Genomic DNA, 18,533 nt, shown 5'->3' on the forward strand with positions numbered 1-18,533 from the left:
ACATGACCTACGAGCTTGTTGCTTCACTTCACGAGCCAGCGATCGGGGGCCAACAGTTTGAGGGCCAACCCCACGGGAAAGGTCGTTCACCGGGCCAAGGTCAATAGACTAATGTATTGATATCGGGCGGCGGGCTAGGAAATTGCTGCCGTGCTAGGGCCCCGCCGCAGCTTCGGACAGTTCCTTGCATCACACTTTGCTGCTCCCTTCGCTGGCCGGGTCCGGGCCGAGGTTTCTCGCTTGGCCACGAAGCGTTGAAGTCTTTCGGCTCGCGGTAGCCGTAAGGCCATGCGGCGACGGGCGCACCGGGGGCCCCAATCGGAGTTGATTCGAAAAGGATGGGGTTTAGGGAGGTAGCCTTCGGGGCCCTTTAATCACTCTAATTCTAAAATCCTGTTCCGATCGTTACGAGCACCGGGAAGAAAAGGGAATCGAAAGAAAAGGAAGTCCCGGTCCGGAGACGAGAAGCTGATGATGTTGGGAGTTGGTATTGTGTGGATTCTGGCACCATGGATTCTGTTTTGTAAATTTGAGAACCCTCTTCAAACAGAGAAATTGGCCAAACAGTACTAAAGGAATCCTTCGAAAATTCATAAAATCTAGTTTTGATTAAAAACCGAGCGTCCAAAGCCATAGTTTGGCATTCGTTTCGTTTGAGGAGTGTCTTCTAATATGTTACTGGTTGTGCTGGTTGGTTTGCTTATTAAATTAAAATTAATAATAAAACTTCAAATAAACTTTAAATATCATCTCAAACTTTGTCTCATATCTTGGTTAGCTTCTCAGCCAATCCGTTTTCTATAAATTCTTACAAAATATATAAAAAGCAATAAATTAATCATTCACATTCAGTTCCGCTTGTTATCGCTCTATTATTTCCCTACGAAGCAACCAATCCCCTGCGCCGTTTGCATTTGAATTCCCATTCCCAAATCAATCCTTGGCAAGGTCCAGGTCTTGCCCCTGCGGTCAGTATCAGCGATCAACGTAAGCTCAACAACCTCCGAGTCCGAGGTGTGTGTTTTTGTGTTCGAAAAAGGAGCAAAGAGAATGAGAACTTCAAATTAGAACCCAACACAACCTACCGGGCCGAACATAATGACCTCGGAGTTCTTTAATCTTACGGAAAATTCTAAGACACATTACCAACCTGTTCGGCTGGCTGGCTCTGGGTCTGAGCGGCGTCTTCAGCGTGTTCGTGTGTTTGTGTGATGCGATGGCTTATCAAGGAGTCAATGGACCCGGCACTGACTTGCCTACTGACCAAGTTCCGTGACCTCTCTCAGCCAAACGCGCTGGGGCCCTGTTTTCGGCGCTCCGTCGGGACTTTGGGTATTTTTTTTTTCTGATTTGTTTCTCTCGACGATTCTCGGACGCAGGATGAAAAATCGAGTCACAAAACAACCGGTCAACATAAGGCTGGCCTGCCTGCTGCGACGAAGGGTCAAGAAGACGCACAGGACCCGCCGGCGGCCGAGCCGAGAACGAAAACGGATAACAAAAGTCCGCGGCACCACACAATCGTCGATCGCACCGATCGACGTGTATCGACGTATCGCCAGCTTCGCAGCATCGATCTTCCTTCCGTACAGTGATTGACAAACCGGGATCCAGCGAATGTAGTTCGGCTATATTTTGATCATTCAGAGACAGACATTCAATGCGACAAACTCGTTTCTTAAATTTCCCCCCTTTAAGTGTCAATTTAAAAATAATTTCGTTAAAATTGATTTAAAATGACTATTTAATTACAAAAGTTGGGCCGCCCTGTAGGGGCGCACACGCTATCGCAGAGGCGCAGGTTCGATCCGGCCGCGGCCGCAGGGAGAAACATAAATGCTAAGCGTCCGTTTCCCGCCGCCCAGGCCCAGCCGAGGCCGAGAAAGGAATTGGGGGAATAAAATAAAAACAGTAATAATAAAGCTCGGCTCGACCTTTCCTGGTCCGGACCGACTCCGGGCCCTCGGGGTGATGGGAACGCAACGCACACGATTCACCTATTAACACATTGCCCTACAGGTTCTCGCGGGAGGCCTCCGGGAGGTCACCGTGCCGAGGTCCGCGCTTTGACGCCTCGTGTTGGTGTGCCGGGGCCATTCCTTCGCCGGGTCCTTTGTGCCGGGTTTGGGTTGGGCGCGCGAACCGCAGGAATCCCCGTCGGTCCGTCCGAGCCGCGGACATTCTGCTTCTTCTTCTTCTTCTTCTTCATTTCCATACGTTCGCCGCGCGATCGAAACGCGCAAAGCAAAGGGTTCCGCAGCCGGGGTCCGGGCGAATTAAGCCAATTGATGATGATCCGTCGGTCCGGTCAAACCGGCGCAAGAGATTATGATGGCGACGACATCCGATCCGATCGGATCGGCGACCATTACTGCCGCCGGGGCCGACCAATAGGGTTTCCATTTTCAGGCTCACCTATGGCGGACAACAATGGCCTGGCGGGCCCATCTGGGGATGATGCTGTGGTCAGAGCACAGAAAAAAACCGGGGGGAGCAATAAAATCGAACAACCGATACCCGGCGGGAGCGCGGGACACGTCGAAATCGAAATCTTACCGGAACTCGGCTGGGGTCGTAGCTGGTGAGACGCATCCACGGTACCGAATGGGTCCGAAGCGAAGGAATTTATTACAACAACGCCGAGTGTCTCGGCAGGACCAGTCCCCAGATGTGGGGTATTGAACCCATCGGAAGTCCACGGCTTGCAGTGACTCGTTTGACTCGGGTCCTTCCTCGGTTTTACACGAAACTAGTTCCAAAAGAGCCCTCTGCCGTCTGTTAATGATTTATTGGTCAAACAACTGTGGTCCCATTTTCGAAGTGAGTTCCCCAAATAATTCATTCCGATTTCATCAAATGCCGTTTCGAAGAAGTTCGCTGCGGCTTACGTGGCTTGACCGAATCAACCTGCACGACTCCTGCAATCTGCTTATGACAGCTCTCGAGTAACAGCATCACAAGTAACGGTATCGTATCAAATTCTGTCCACCGCCTGTGTCCCCCCCACTCACCCTGATCCCCGCACTCAGGGGCCTGGCCGCTGGCCGTAATGGGCCGTCGTTGCGTTTCGCACGCAAGTTTGGCCCAATTCCGCGCCCAATCACCTCTCTATCGCTCCCATTTGGCGTCGTCGCCCGTCGGCACTTACTCTACGCCAGGGCGCGGTGCTGTCACACGAATGGCCGCCGATCGCATGATTTGAGTGTTGTGTTGTTCCCTATTTCCTATTTCTATTTTGGTGACCGCAATTCGCCGACACATCATCGCCGCCGGGCGGTGGCGGAGATCATCATCATCATCATCGGTTGTGGTGCGATCGATTATATTGACACCTTGACAGGTGATCTTGCGCGGCTCCGCCAGCGCAGTGTGTTTGCGCCATTTTCACCAAGCAACCCGGTCCGTTTTAGAGCGCTACAGTGAGGTCCGTGACCCGTTGGGCCACGGTTGGGCATCCGTTTTGGTTCTAATATTAACACGTCGGTTGCGTGGCGTCACGGAGGTGCCGGTACTGTAGTGCACCCCATGGTCCGGAATCCGGATTATTCCGAGGAAAAAGGGGGTAAAAACCCAAAACCGATCCCGAGTTCAAATCAATTATCATCAATCTCCGACCGTAAGGGAAGCTCAGCCTCGGCGTCTGTTTGGCAAGGGAGCACTAAAAAGCCCAGAACACCGTGGTCCGTGGTGTTTATGCTCCATATTTGGGTCACATTTTCCAAAAACCCAACCCAACCGGCCATCCGATCGGCAACGGCATCCTTTATTCTTGGCGCTGCCCCGCTCTCAACCAATCTGCTCTGCCAATCCCTGCCGATCGTCCGATTCGCATTCCTCGTTCGACGACGAGAACCTTTCGAAACAATGGAGGGGGACACTGGGGGGACAAACAACACGGAATCAAGGCGAAAAAAGGATAGGATGCGTGTGCAGGCGCAGCATACGCCATGCTGCTGGATTTATGATTCCAATTTTCTCGCACCGTTTTGTTTCGGGGCCGAGAAAAAACCAGTTTCGGCGGCCAAGTGCGTGCCAGGCAGGCAGGTGAATCGGTGGCAGGTCCCGCGTCCCGACGATGCCCGTGCATCCGACCGACTGTTATTATTATCGGTGGCCGTGGCCGTTGTTTTGGTTTTGAATATTATCGTTCGGCAGTTTTTCACCGTTTTTAATCAAAATTACGGGAAGCGAATAAAGTTGTTGGCACTCTCTAGTCGGTCTCGCGCCTAGCCTACATATTTCGGGCCCGACCATCCCTGGTTGTGGCAAGAAAGGGGTGTCCGAACCTGCGTTGCCAGCGGCGGCATGGCGGCATCATTTATTATCGCAGGTCCCGTTCTTGCAAACGATCGAACCGCGCACGCAGCGTTCCGTTGGCGGAGACAAATTCCACGCTGGCCGAGCGGCCGGCGGATTGGGAAGCCACTCGAAGCACTGTCTTCACGTCGCTCGGAGCGTTTTCGATGGACCGGACCGCACCTAATCCTAGGCCTTTGCTGACCTGGAATTCGATTCCACTTGCCGAATCCGAGTGCGTGAAACTTGAGCCTCACTCTGAGTCCCGTTCACGTCCAAGAAGGATTGATCTGATGTTTCGAAGAAAAATGGAAAATGTTTAGAAATCACTACTAGTAGCTGCTACTTTCCAAAAACGCAATATACGGAAGGCGATGGCCAAATAAATAATTCGGTATTGGAACCATGTCAATTCTGCGTCACCTGCGTCATAATGCTAGCTCCGTGGTCTCCATTAGCATTCGTTTTCAACGGTTGACCTACATAGCGGAAGTGAGCATTTCGTCGCCGTCGCCGCCGTCGCCGCCGTCTTCCCAACGGGCGGAACTAGACACACAAGACGCCCGGTAACGTTCGATTTTCAGATTCGCCCTGCGGAATCCTAAGCACCCGAAGCCGAAATGTGGTTCCTGCGAAACCAGAAGTGCTAATTCTCTTTCACCGGTCAGCTAACCACACGGATGGTACACGGGTCGCATCCGGGGAGTGGACAAATACAGGTAGCATGGAACGAAAAAGGACGGCAATCCAATGAGCCACCGAGCGAGGCCGAATGGCCGCCCGATCGATGGAGCTTTCCTGGGGAACTAGGTAAAGTAAATAGACTGAACGTAAGACCGTAAGACTGTTTTGGAAATATCAACGTTTCTTCATTCTATTAAGGCGCTGGCACATTTCGAAGGCTGTTTGCTGGCAGATTCAATGCACAGCTGTGAGAGACGAGCTGGTCCTCAAATTCTTCAATTGACCTCTTTCTTGGTTTGAATTCATAAATAATATGTACATTTTTCTCTGACCACTAATCGAAAATAAGGATTACTATGGATTGGAGGAATAGTGGAAAACAAAACAGGAGTAAACGAACATCGATCGAGAGAAGTGAAAAATGAAGATCATGCTCGATAATCGTACTGGAGTAACTTTGTAACTTTGTCAAAGCTTACGAAAACCCTCGACGTAATTTAGAAGCCTCAGCCATTTTTCCGTCACAACGGCAACGTATCTGATCCTCATCATCATGGGGAACTCTTAAGGAACGTCTGCAGCCCAAGAAGCATCTTCCAAGTGGTCGCTTTTCCAACAACACTACCGCGGTCGGCCAGACTGGGGGGCTGAGTGTACTTTCTTTCCTCCCAACTGCCTCCGCCCAGCATGCAACCCTCAGAGGTGAGTGCCTCTGCGCCACGTTTCTGCAGCGTCCGATGTTCTCCTCTTCCTACAGTTCTCTCTCTCTCTCTCTCTATTTCGCTCTTTGGAACCCGGTCTCTCCAGACCCCACCGACACCCCGTTCCCCCACCGTAGGAAAAAGTTGGTCACGAAATCGCAAGTGACCTACTTCGTGGCGCGCATGCGAGCGAGACCGGATTCCATCCGGCTGGCGGCCGCGGCGGCGAGGCGGCGATCATCGGAGAAGCGGGATCGGTGTCAGGTGGGAACCAGAAAGAGGAAAGTGGAAATGGCGTTAGGGCGCGGGAAGCAGAGACCAGCATGCGGGCTCCGTTTCCGCCGTGAAGAAAATGGCCGGGAGGGAAAAACACGATGACAAAAACGCGATGCGCATCTTCTTTTCCGCACTCCGTTCCGCGGTCTACAAGGGCTTCGGTTTGCCCGATGGCTTTATTTTCGTGTCTACGGCGCGGAATGTACTCGATGGCGGCCCATAAATCTTCCTCTCCCGTGCATCGCCACGGTAGCCCAGCATAGTCACGAGGAAAACGCTGGCAAACATCATAACAAATGTTAATGGCGGACCGCTCAAGAATCATTCATGCGGCGTAGACGCAGTAGAAAGAGTTTACGCGAGTGGCGACCGGAGCGAAGTAAACAGAAACATGAAATAAACAGAACAACGAACAACGACCGAATGGAAAACGCTGGCAAACGATATTTGCATGCAGCTTCTCTTACGGATCGTCAAGATTTACTGAAACGCCCCCCAAAACAGAATCTCCCAAGGGCCAGTTGCACGCGAAAGAGTGTCTGGCACAACAGTAGCGATCGTTCTTCGCGCTACATTGCATGTTTGTGGCGAACAACATTGTTTCAGTCGATTTATCAAACCGTATGTGGCTTTGCCACCAAAACTCCCTTGCCCACCTGGCCCACCGCGTTTATGCGGCTGTACCCATTTTTCCACTCCAATTGAGACACGCTCAACAGACGTAGAGCAGCATGTTTACGCTGTCTCGATAGAGCTCAGCTTCCAAGGCAGAGATTCTAGACGTAAAAATCTTCGAACTTTTTTCAACGCTTTTGTTTTCTTTGCATGTGTTTTGATTGAACTCAACGTTTTACGCGTTCAAGTATACTAAATAACCTATTATTATTGTTGATCCTCAAAATCGTTTTTTTTAATCATACAAACTTTTGTCACATACTGTAACTGTTTTTTTAGTGTTTTCAATTGTTTTATGATTTTTTGTTCAAAAAAGATCGACACGACGTAAAACGCTCAAATGTAGGCAATTTGCCTATCACAGGGATGTCTGTTGGTGGTTATCGGATTGCATACCTTTGGGGTAAGACGAAGTTATTGGGTCGACTCAAAAGTGTTTTCACGGGTTGAACTAAGTTTTAAATTCAGCTGTTTTGATGATAAGTGAATCTTATCCGGCAACATTAATCTGTATTGCTTACTGTAAGGATGTGGTTTTTGTAATTGACCCCCTCTCACGTCGGTTGCGAGAAACGAAGAACACTTCAATAATTAATACACTAACAGCATTACGATTGTAGGTTTGCTTTGAATGCATTTTTATTATTCATTGCATTTGTGCTTTGGCTTAGCAATGGGGCTTAAAATCTCAGAAGTCATGCTGTGTGGTAATGTTGTTTCATGATTGCACCATTCTTGTGTAAAGCGAACTAATCCCTGTCGCGTTCCCTAACCTTAAAATGGAAAAGTGTAGCGTAATTATTTTCGTTATCCGTCTTCCAACGTCCAGCGCGTCAACAAGGTGTATTGATTATAAAAGTATAACTTGTAACAGTTCGTAGAAAAAGCATTCTAGTCAACGTAAAAAGCAACAATAGCATATCAATCTGAAGCCACAGACCGATCGCTCTTGCACAGTTTCTAAGGCTTTGAACACCTTTACCGCTTACGACGCATTGTGTAACTTTGCTTTTCTTGCTCTACCTCCCTCCAGCAAACAAGCTGATAACGATCGACACTCATTCTGCTACAAATCATAAAACCCGTGTCCGGAAGCAACTTCATAAGCGCCTTATCTTCCCAATTTCTAACAGAGAATCACGAATAGTACCGCCGTACCTCGTCCTGCAGCCGCTCGATCGAACTTTCGTCGATCGCAATGAAGCGCTTCGAGTTGCGGCTGAAAAAGTAAATGTCGCCAGTGTAAATGTCGAACCAAAGGGCGTGAATATGCAGATCGTGCGATTCAAGCCGCCGCTTCAGAAATCCGTACGAAGCAATGTTCTCGATCTGCTGCAGCGTGTTCACCTGCGACAGCTTATCCTCGATCGCGAAATTGTTCTCCGGGTCGATGTACGCCACAAACTTGCGCAGTGGCGTCTCGGACGAAAAGATCAGCGGCTTATCGAGCCCAATCTGCTTCAGGTTTTGAAACTTGTCCAAGCTGGTGTTGGCGTGCTCGCAGAGCCACGCCCGCAATGGCGATATCCGGCGATTGTCCTGGCGAGAGTGAAGCCGATCAGTAGAGTGCGATCGATGAATCGCACAAGCCTGCTTACCAGTGACGCAAACTCCGGATCTTTCAGCTGGTACAGCAGATTCATGGCCTTGCAGTCGCTGTGGCCGCACACGATTATGTGTTTGATGTTGTTCACGACGCAACCCAACTCGAGGGCGGCCGGTTCGCAGCTAAAGTATTCGTCCTGAAAGTGCTCGGCGTGCGGCACCAGATTGCCAGCGTTTCGGACCACAAACATGTCGCCAACGTGTGTTTCGGTGAACCGAGTCGGAATCATCCGACTGTCCATACAGGTGAAGAATACGGCTTTGGGCTACGGAGGACAGACAGAAAATGGTTCGAAGGGTCATTGCCCGTTTTGATGGATTGGACTGATGGGTGAATACCTGTGGGTTGTCTCGAACTCTCCGAAATTCCTGTACCATTTGTTCCCGGGTCGAGTGCCGGTAACGCATCACTCCTCGCAGAATGCGCTCCATGACTCACTCTGCGCAGTTCGATCGCGCGATCACTGAGGCTGACGCGGCACAATGCACCGTAATCACCGTCCAACGAGTTTCATTTTCACTAAACTAACCACACGCTGCCCTCGGCAACCGGCTGATAGACACTAAATACAAACAAAACTCAATTTAAGAACAAAATTAACACCCAAAATTTACACTGACGCTACTAATAGGAGCAGCTCTTTCGGACACACTGCAAACACAAGATCGCGATCGTAAACAGCGTCATCGTTTGTTGGCTGCCGATTCCACCACCTCGACTGCTCCAAATCCGCTCCACACGCACGCACACAATCCGCGAGGTATGCCGAAACGCACACGGGCGCCACGCCGCATTACGTCACGGAGTCACTAGTAAACAACCATGCTGCTCCACACGCACACATTGGCACGCACGTGGCTCGGAGGGAAACCGTACAAAGTTAACTCGTTTGGCGGACAGCGGTAGACGAGGACAAATCAAGGGGAAATAAGGAATGGCGGCGCCACTATTAGAAGGTCACTCTCGTTTTCATGTTTTCATTCTCGATTTTGGTTCCAAACATTAGTTTTGAACTTTCTGAGCGACCAAATTTGGGGTTCACAACAAGCACAGGTCCAAATTAACTGCTCTAGTTAACTTGTTCCGAATGTTCGCTGGAAACGGGACGAAAACATGCAACGTACAATCGAAAAAGTGCACTTTGCCAATCACTCGCGGATCACGGCTCGTAACAACGCCGACGATGATGATCTTCACGCTGGACTGCGGACTCTCGAACTTCACCGGAGTTCGACCCGAACCCGCGGCCTGACGCAATGAGTCTGCCGACGACGGCGCAGCGATAGTGGTCGAAAGGCACCACACTGATAAGATTTGATAGCAGGGTGCGAGTTCGGCTGTGATTTGTGCGCATGAAAGCCTATTCCTTCGATTCGTTTTGTTTGCCAGAACAGAAGATCGAAACCATTTCCATTGTTACCGACATTACAAGGGGATAGTTGCTTTTTTTAGATTATACAAATGGTAGAGGCACGACCCATTTTGGTTTGTATTTTCCCGGTTTCGCAAACTCAAATTCCGAAATGGCACTTGAAAAGGGCATAACAAAGAACGAATCCAGGTGTCCGTTATTGTAAGGTTTGCATATATTTTGTATTTGTCTGTAGTTTGGCTTTCCCTTCAGTTCATCCGTTTCCCGCGCTGACCCTTTCATTGTGTATCTTCTATAACATATAAAGTTTGATGTCTGCATTTCATTGTTTCCCTAATCAGTTTACATTTTTGATCCTTTTCAATTGTGTCTTAAGTCCCCCCGCCACAAGTCACAGCTTGTTGCCCCTTCCCGTTAAACACCCGATAGGATTGCACGATAGTATGAGGAGGTATAGCATTGTTCGGTTGGTCCGACTTAGTCTTGCCCCGATACGCCCCGGAACTACGAGGAGATGTGAAGAAGGGTTCTGGCCACTCGCTGTGCGCTCGGGAAAAAGCGGAACAAACATATGGCGGATTGGGCTGCGGCAGCGCATTATAAAAACGATTCTTTGACAATAAAGCTTATTCATATAAAAAAGGGATAAACAGAGAATCTAATCGCTAGAAATCAATTTCTGAAACTCATAACACACGATCAACAACAATCACCGACGACGACGGCAACGTGGCTCGCTTTTGGATCGAGAAGGCGTGAACAAAACTAACAACAAACGAGTAACAACAGTGGGGACTATCGGCGCAATAGGAAGGCCCCTCGCTTTTCTAACGATTCCCAAAGCAACCGGTGACTTAGTTAAGGATGATCTGTTCGGTTGTGCTCTTCCATTTCCTCCCACCGATCGGTCAATAGGATTCGATCTTCGCGGTCGTCCAACGGCCGCCGCGACCGGTACCGGAGTCCCATTAGTGAAGGAAGGAAGCGTAATGCAACGCACAGTACAAAGTTGGTTCTCTTTTTCTCTCGCTCCCTCTTTGTCTCTCTTTTTCTTTCGTCTGGAAGATCACGTCCACTCAGGTTAGAGGTTTCACCGGAAGTAGTAATACTTCCTTCCGGTACAGGTATCAGTGATAGGCGTTCGATGTGGCATTGCTGTTTTGATGATAGGCCTGGTACTGCGCCAGGTGATGCTGCGCTTGCTGCGACGGGTGTTGCTGTTGCTGCGCGTGACCAGCGATCGCGTACTGATGGTATCCACCTCCGCTGCCCGCGTAATGATTTGGATGGGCACCCCCGTTCACCATGCCGTGACCAGCATGCCCACCAACGGAGTGATGCAAATGGTGGTTGCTCGAATGGCTGCCACTCGTGTTCAGGTTGCTGTTTGGGTTCTCCAGCTCCTCGAAGTACTTGCGCGCGTTCCGGATATTGATCAGCGTCGCCTCGGACGGTATCGACGGATCAGACATCACCACCATCACGTACGTGTTACTCGTAAAAGTGTCAATGAACGCCGCGAAAACACTATTTCTTACCTCCATCGACGAAAACTTTGCACCCAGCTTCGAGCAAGACAGTTTGAACTGCTTGATTATGTTCGACACCTTCTCGAACCGGTGGCTATCGCAGTGCTGGGTCCGCTGGCAGTGGGAGATCACCAGGAACGTTGCCCGTTCGAACAGCAGCACCTCGTCCGCGTCGACCACATTGGCAAAGTAATTCAGCGAGTGCTCCAAAGCCTTCACATTGGGTATCAGCTGGTAAACGATGTTGCTCCATGCCCGGTACAGTGTCTCGTCCCAGATACTGGTCCGGAAGACAGTACATTCCAGCGGCAACGAGCAACGCGTCAGATCGTGCTCGCGCTCCTTAAAGATGACGTCCCGCTGCTCCTCCGCCACCAGGTCCATCTTGTGCACGAGGCAAAAGACCTTCGCATTCGCCGAGTTGGCCAGCAACGCCTCCAGGCAGGATTGATAGTAGTGCATATCCTTTTCCAGCTCGCGGCTCTCCACGTCGAACACATAGATCAACACTTCCACGTTGCGGAAGATGTTGTCTTTCTGTGAGGCAAAGTACTGCTCCATGAACGACTCCTGGCCACCACAGTCCCACAGATTCAGGACGAGATTGCCGAGGAAGCGGACATGCGAATGTTCGACATCGACTGCGGGAAAACAACGGGGAAAGCAAATAAGGAACCGTCCGTGGAGACTCCCCACGACCCGCAACCCCCGGAAGGATGCTCACTTGTGGCTCCCAGCCTCCGCGTGTCTCTGGCGATGTAATTGGCAAAGATGATCGACCGCATGCTGGTCTTCCCCGAGCCACTCTTGCCCATCAGCAGCACCTGCAATCGAAACAGGAGACAGAGCGTGTCGTAAGCAATGTTTGTGCGTTAGTCATCCTTGAAAGAAGCCATCCGTCGATATGACCCGAGAACCGACCTTTTTCTTCATGGTGACGTTCCTTGTTTGCTTTCCGCGCTCTTGCAACCCGCGCTACGCAATTACGCGATACAACCGAGAGCAGAAACTCGCAGATTCTGCACCGCCGCAAAATGAGACTGCGATTCAGTGATTAAAGTTCTCCGATCGTCAAGTTGCACTGTTCTCGTTTTGGTTTCTTTTTCAATTGTCTGCTGATACCGAAAGGCAACAAACGCACGCACACACCTAGATGCTCAGCGCACTCACACCACCACCGTCGCGCACGTGTCAGAGCTGTGTGCCGAAAGGGGCAAAAACTTTGTCTTTGTTTTCATCCGTGTTTTGATTGCGGCGGTCTGGCCAAACGTGCTTACTATTTCACTTTCAACCCGTTTATAGTGACTCCGTTTACATCCCGTTCTAAATTGGAAACCAGAGAAATTATAACACTACGGCAAGACAGAAAAGAATCTGTCCGAGCGCGAGATAATAGTCAATTTTTGTATTCGGTAGACAACCTTGAGGGTGCCTAGCGGTGCTCGCATACCTAGCTGAAGGGCAACTGTTATAACTCAGCAACTGTTATACGACGATGACATTTTTTTTGCTGTCAGTCGCTACTACGCTCTTGCTCTGCACAGCCGGTCAAGGAACAACGGTTAACACAAACGGTAACCTGTATTGTTTGAAAGTGAAGTTTTTGAATTCGGAGTGCGAAGTGCTTCCTTTGTGTATTAACACAAAATTTGTCAAATGATTCAGAGAGTGCTGAGTGAATCAAAGTGATTTAACAAGTGATTACGTGAAGGTAAATTATGTTTGCTATGTTTATTTTAGCTCTTGTTCCTTCTGACCCTCCTCCTGATTCTTCCTGGTCATCCATCCTTCCTGATCCTTCCTGAAATGTCCATCTACCAAGGAACGGTTATGCGCTACGCCCTATTAAGTATCGCACCATTCGTTTTGCGTTTTCCGTGGGAGCGTTGATTTTTTTCTATCTAAGTGAGATAAACGTATGATCTTACTGTGTTCGCAATGTACATTAGCATACCAATCGCACTTCTGTACTTGGTTATGCGTCAAGCCGGTACTCTTTAGGGGTTTAGGAAACTTGGGGCGGACACGCTACCGCGGTCCACTGACTCATGGTCCTATAAACTCAGTTATATTCACAATCCGCCCAAGGTGTTGGGATTCTGTAGAACAATGGTTAGACTAATGTTTTTTTTTTCATATTGTTGCAGATGTTTTCCAACGAGCAAGGAAACATGCGACGATCGAGCCAGGAGGCAGGACCGCCAAAGCGGCGACCGGAAGCCGTTCCTGAAGCAGGTCCGAGATCGAGCTTGTCGTCGGTGTGTTTTGTGGCGAGGGTAATCCCCCGCTACAACAGTTCCTCGGCCCTTTGTGCGAGGAGGCGCATGAATTGGTTGGTGGTCCATTGTGCTAGCTAATGGTAAACAGCTAAGCATAACATCACGGGCAGTGTTTGCCCGTGATGCTGCCGCAGAGTCTTGTCTAAAGGGTAGGTTTCACATGGCGACATCCATTATTTATACTTTAATAATATTCGATTCGAACCGGATTTGTATACAATTTGTATGTATAATAATTAACATTAACATGCTTTTCTAGGCTTTCTTTTTTCTTCAGTTAAGCACCTTGTGGCATTTTTTATTATCAGGCGCAACGCAGATTTTCTTCCGACCCGTGAACATCCCACATATAATTGACCATGGGAAAAACATTGATTTTCCAAATTCATACACAAACTTTCAAGGATAGGCCTTGTGGTTTGTTAATGGCCATATTGAATGTAAGACAAATCGTAGATTGAAGTTTTTTAAACTCATCGGGATCCTCGGAATGAGAACTTCCAATGCGAACACTGTTATGCTATTAACGCTAACGCCGTTAGCGATGCAATCGTATCGAAACGCTGCTCGATACAAATCAGCTTCTTCTTCTGGAACAACCGCTGAGCGAACATTTAAATTAGAAAATTATCTACTTGTTGATTTCTATTTTTCGGTCGCCGATTTCGCGCTGCCAACCGAGCCGTTTCACGGGCAATTGTATGTTTTTCTTCAGTCATTGTACTCGCAATGTTTCACATCCTTCTTGCACTACTGCTTTGTTGGGAAAGATTCGACCGCCTTGGTCGCGGCATTCTTAAGGGGGTGTAACCCCCGTAACGATTGTGTATTACAACATTTTGGTGTAATGCAGATTGCATAGCTCAGGCGTTTAAAAACCTGAAAATAGTGAAATAAGCTTATTTATCATACTTGAACGCGTGAATTACACATTAAAGGTTAAATTTAATCAATACACATGCAAAGAAAACAAAAACGTTGAAAAAAGTCCATCGATTCTTCCTAAAAACAAATATGTCCGCCTTTTCAATACAAATTCCCCACTGTGCGATGGTTCGAATTTATGGTCCCATAAAGCCGGGAATTTGTATGATTTATTGGGTGGAAAAGTGAGTTATTACTGCCTAGCGAGGCTTCTGAAACAACGCCCGGGTCGAATGATTTTCTTCTATATAACCTAAAGAAGCTACCGGTAAGGGTGCTCCAGTAAAATGGCCCTACAAGTGAGAATGTTGTTTCTGGTCGTCCTAATTACCATGCTCACTGTTTTGGGTAAGTTGGCGCATATAGTACTCCCCAGAGAGCTAGTACTACAAATTGTACTGTACCATCCTAGCCAAGACCGAGCCAAAAGAATCTGCGCTGGAAGAAACCTTGCAATGCTTCAGGGAGCTAAGTGGAGTGCTTAACGAATCGTTCCTCAAATGCTGTTCCACGCGCGGGATGACTGAAACTGTGGCCGCTGTGATGATGCAGTTGCAGTTACAGTTAATAAATGCCCAAAAACTTCTATTCGATCCGGCGCATCACGATTCCGTTTCGAACGGGTCATCGGAGTCACACGAAACGCATCAAAAAGTTGCAAACCGTGTCATTATGACTGTGCTCTCTGCCGTTGAATATTTATTGCGCGAATTGAACCAGACCAGCCTGGGCTGTAAGTATACCGTTTGCAGAGTGCGCAACAGTGTTCCGATTTGTAACCGAAACTAACAAACGCTTGTAAGTCACAGCATAATTTACATCGACCGAGTACCGAGCTTCGCTGGCCATCCGCATCTTGTTTGATATGATTGAACATTGAACCCAACACAACGGAAGGGGGACACACAGATTTCCCTGCCGGTATCGGCGTTTCGATTGGGTGTTCCAACGTCACGGAGTATCTCGAGATAGCGGCCGGGCAATAGTATCTTATAATTATTATTTCCATTGTATCTCTCCGACAAGCGGCGGCTCCCGAAACTTCAACGTAAATTCGCTTGCCTACCCCAAAAACACCACAGGACACCCTAATGATACGGTGATATCGCTTATCACTTAGACACGATCGGCGATCGATCATTACTTGCAGATGCATCGAGTGTTGCAAATATGATTGCAGAATATAATAGAACCGAGGCTGTGACACTAATTTGGCATGGTTTTACATTTTTCCCTCCAATAAACGTGACTGTACGATGACCGACCGAATTTCTTCGTTTCGTTGTAAATTCTGCCTCAAAGCGTTCGGAGCTCTTGATAAGAAAACAAAATTTCAGCATTGAACTTGACGATCGTATGCAGATAACTGTGCCCATCCGTTGCACCGTTCGCTCAGCTTGGGTTTTTTTCTAGCGCCCTGAAGGCTTATCTGCTCTGGGTTCAACAGCCACCAACACCTGCGAATGGGCCTGTGGATAAGCGCCACGATAGGCGTGATCGCAATCTCGCCTAAAACCGGCTCCACCGCGAGCGAGGCTTCTGGTAGGGTCGGACACGACTGACGAATGGTCTTGTCGGTGGCCAGCGATGCCGAATAAAATTTGCAGTCCCACTTGGGCCAGAATGGCTTGGTCACGAGTGGCGCGATTGGATCGCGGCTAGACAAATAAATCCTCTGCGCACGAATGGCAGTTGACGAAGTACCTTCAAGCCGAGCGGTTCGTTCCTAGAGCTCTCGTACGATTTCGAATTCCGATCGGTGTGACCATGAAGCAAACGATCCTGGCGAGTTTGTTGCTAGCTTCGCTAGCGGTGAATGTTGGCGCGCAGACTCCGGTAAAGCCTTCAGACCGTTGGAAAAGAGTGAAATAGTATTTTGAGGGAATGGCTCTTGTGCTTTTGCAGGTTACGGTGGACGTTTACTATGCCCACCTTTGCCCGGACAGTGTGCGTTTTGTGTCGGATCAGCTGATGACATTGAACCAGAATCTGCTCAACAGCGTCACGATTGATTTTATCCCGTTCGGCAAAGCCCATGTAAGTATTCGTCGCACAATCTGTAATGTAGCAAAAGCGCCGTCCGGAGTCAGAAAATGGCCGTGGTTCTGTGTGCAACATTCACGAATAGAAAACCTGTTTTTCTTTGTTTTGTCTCTTGTCCTTCGGGCGAGAAACATAGATCATAGCGTGGGACTTTCTTCTACAGAATTGGCAATCTGAATTGGCTTTAAAACTTGCCTAGGTACGCATTCTTTATACGGCGCATAGGAGATCTGCATTTGTTTGCTCTGTGGCAGCACAAAGTGTGTTCAAGTGTTTCTCCATGATTAATGTGTTTTCTATCGATTCTTAACATTAAAACTTTACTACCCGTTAAATACATCCGTGGCGAAGGTACACAAAGGTTGCCGTCACTGCCATCGCTTGCGAATGTTTCTCTTTTATTCCCACGCGCCAAAGGTCAAACGCAAAACTTTCCCAGAACACAATAGCGCGGCGGCTGCGTAATCCGATCTAGTTTCGAAAATCTGAATTGCACACCTTCCAAATGCGGTTGGTACTGGGGAGAACCAAAACTGAAACATTGCCTCACCACTTTTAGAGCGTCAACAATGGCCAAAGTTTCGTCTGCCAGCATGGTCCCGCCGAATGCGAAGGTAACCGTATTCAGTCGTGCATTCTCAGCATGCTTCCCACGCAGCAAGCTCGGATCAACTACGTCGGGTGCCAAATGAGCTTCACCGCCGATCCACGTGGATGGGAAGTAAGTAGCGGAGCCCCACGCCAATTTATGCGCCACGATCGATTCAAACATTTGTTCGTTACAGTGTGCCTTTCGGTCGGGCGTGAATCTTAACGCCGCCGAGTCCTGCGTCGAAGGTCCCCTCGGGACACAACTGCAGCTGGAAGCTGAACGGCGAACGAATCTGATCAGTCCTGCGTTTATTCCCACCATAGTGTTCAATGGAGTAAGTCTACTTTCTTGCTCGTTTCGATCAGCGACTTACGTTGCCTTTTATTTCCTCTTTCTTCCGGCAGCAATTTAATCAGGGTTTGCAGGATCGTGCCCAGTCCGATTTCGCCGGAATCTTGTGCGAACTAACCGGTCAAGGGGTGGGTTGCTAGAGGGAACCGGAAATGAAGTGGCCAACCATCCGCCCCGTGCAAAGACGAGTAGAAATGACTAAGATTCTACTATCGCGACGCACTTTAACCTATAGACAACCCTCCGAGAGCAGTCAATAAATTTAGCAAGAATGCTTTTTAAAAAAACGCAACATAATCTAGTTTAAAATTTCGATTATCTTCGACAGGTGCGCTGTAATTTCTTACACAATGGGCAAATCTTATCACACTGGGCCAGCGTTATATGACCATCGCAACAGTAATTTTCGTCGGGTGGTACTATTTATAAGAAAACGGATAATCTGTTATGCCTAACGATTACTTTCGATACCCTTTTCCTGCCTCGGCCCCAGTCTATTTTCTATCTTCTTCAAAGTTCCCTCAAAAAGTACATTATTCGTTTTTCGTCTCTTTCGCAATTTCTATTAATTATTCACCAGTCAGAATTTTGTTACTAGCGCCAAACTTATTTCACAATGTTTTTATGTTTGCTCTACAATTTTTCAAAAACATATTCATCTGCAAACCTTGGTATCGGGTAAAAAAGTGGCTAGCTTCGCGCAGCTGCCGCCCAGAGGGCAGCACCGAGACGAGGTGTCGGAAAAATTTTCTTCAGCACTATTCAGCGCACTTTGACAGTTGCGTTCTCCTTCGGGATCGTCCAAACCACGAACTTTGTGGCGTTCGCGACAAATGGCTGATGTTTCTTCCTCGAACCCGTGTGGCAACTTTTGGCTAGAGGCGGAGTGTCGAAACGCGAGCGTGAAACCAAAAGCGCGTGTGTCGGGATGAAATGGTGCTTTCTTGCGCGTGCGAGACTGTGAAAATAGTGTGTCCAGCGCTCGGGTTTTCGCCGAAAGTTTCTGCGGCAGGCTGGGCCTAAACTCGCTACGACCGACCATCGAATGGTAAATGTTCTGAATCAGTCGTCGCTTTCTTCGGATGTTCTTTACGGTCTTCGTTTGCTGCTCCAACCGTGCATTATTGCCAAGTGTCAAGTGTACGCGATGTGAATGTGTCCCCCTTCGGCAGTATTCCTGTTTGCAGAGCGAAAAGGGCAATATC

The 18,533-nt window shown here is 48.7% G+C and overlaps 3 protein-coding genes and 1 long non-coding RNA gene across 5 annotated transcripts; 2 read left to right on the forward strand and 2 right to left on the reverse strand.

The window, feature by feature from the left end:
* Positions 1–7,246: 7,246 nt before the first annotated feature.
* LOC131208723 (beta carbonic anhydrase 1) lies at positions 7,247–9,486 on the reverse strand. Of its 2 annotated transcripts, none has more exons than XM_058201556.1 (4): positions 9,363–9,486; positions 8,577–8,800; positions 8,231–8,503; positions 7,247–8,171 (listed from the first exon to the last, which is right to left on the reverse strand). In XM_058201556.1, exons 2-4 carry the CDS (start codon positions 8,667–8,669, stop codon positions 7,770–7,772), a joined length of 768 nt encoding a protein of 255 aa, XP_058057539.1. In that variant the 5' UTR covers positions 8,670–8,800; positions 9,363–9,486; the 3' UTR covers positions 7,247–7,769. The 2 variants fall into 2 exon arrangements, with proteins under 2 accessions (XP_058057539.1, XP_058057540.1); XM_058201557.1 differs by having other exon boundaries at positions 8,577–8,816; positions 9,363–9,430.
* A 335-nt stretch (positions 9,487–9,821) lies between these two features.
* Positions 9,822–12,486, reverse strand: LOC131209037 (ras-related GTP-binding protein A). The gene is made up of 3 exons (XM_058202008.1): positions 12,061–12,486; positions 11,864–11,963; positions 9,822–11,780 (listed from the first exon to the last, which is right to left on the reverse strand). Exons 1-3 carry the CDS (start codon positions 12,070–12,072, stop codon positions 10,738–10,740), a joined length of 1,155 nt encoding a protein of 384 aa, XP_058057991.1. The 5' UTR covers positions 12,073–12,486; the 3' UTR covers positions 9,822–10,737.
* Positions 12,487–14,570: 2,084 nt separating this feature from the next.
* Positions 14,571–15,602, forward strand: LOC131210818 (uncharacterized). The gene is made up of 3 exons (XR_009156875.1): positions 14,571–14,690; positions 14,755–15,075; positions 15,146–15,602. It is a non-coding gene; the product is annotated as an uncharacterized LOC131210818 (long non-coding RNA).
* Positions 15,603–16,047: 445 nt separating this feature from the next.
* Positions 16,048–17,598, forward strand: LOC131209439 (GILT-like protein 1). Its single transcript, XM_058202511.1, has 5 exons — positions 16,048–16,178; positions 16,248–16,379; positions 16,945–17,106; positions 17,171–17,311; positions 17,382–17,598. Exons 1-5 carry the CDS (start codon positions 16,110–16,112, stop codon positions 17,466–17,468), a joined length of 591 nt encoding a protein of 196 aa, XP_058058494.1. The 5' UTR covers positions 16,048–16,109; the 3' UTR covers positions 17,469–17,598.
* The last annotated feature ends 935 nt before the right edge of the window (positions 17,599–18,533 follow it).

The sequence above is a fragment of the Anopheles bellator genome, chromosome 2, assembly GCF_943735745.2.
Source record: "Anopheles bellator chromosome 2, idAnoBellAS_SP24_06.2, whole genome shotgun sequence".
In the NCBI taxonomy this organism is placed as follows: domain Eukaryota; kingdom Metazoa; phylum Arthropoda; class Insecta; order Diptera; family Culicidae; genus Anopheles; species Anopheles bellator.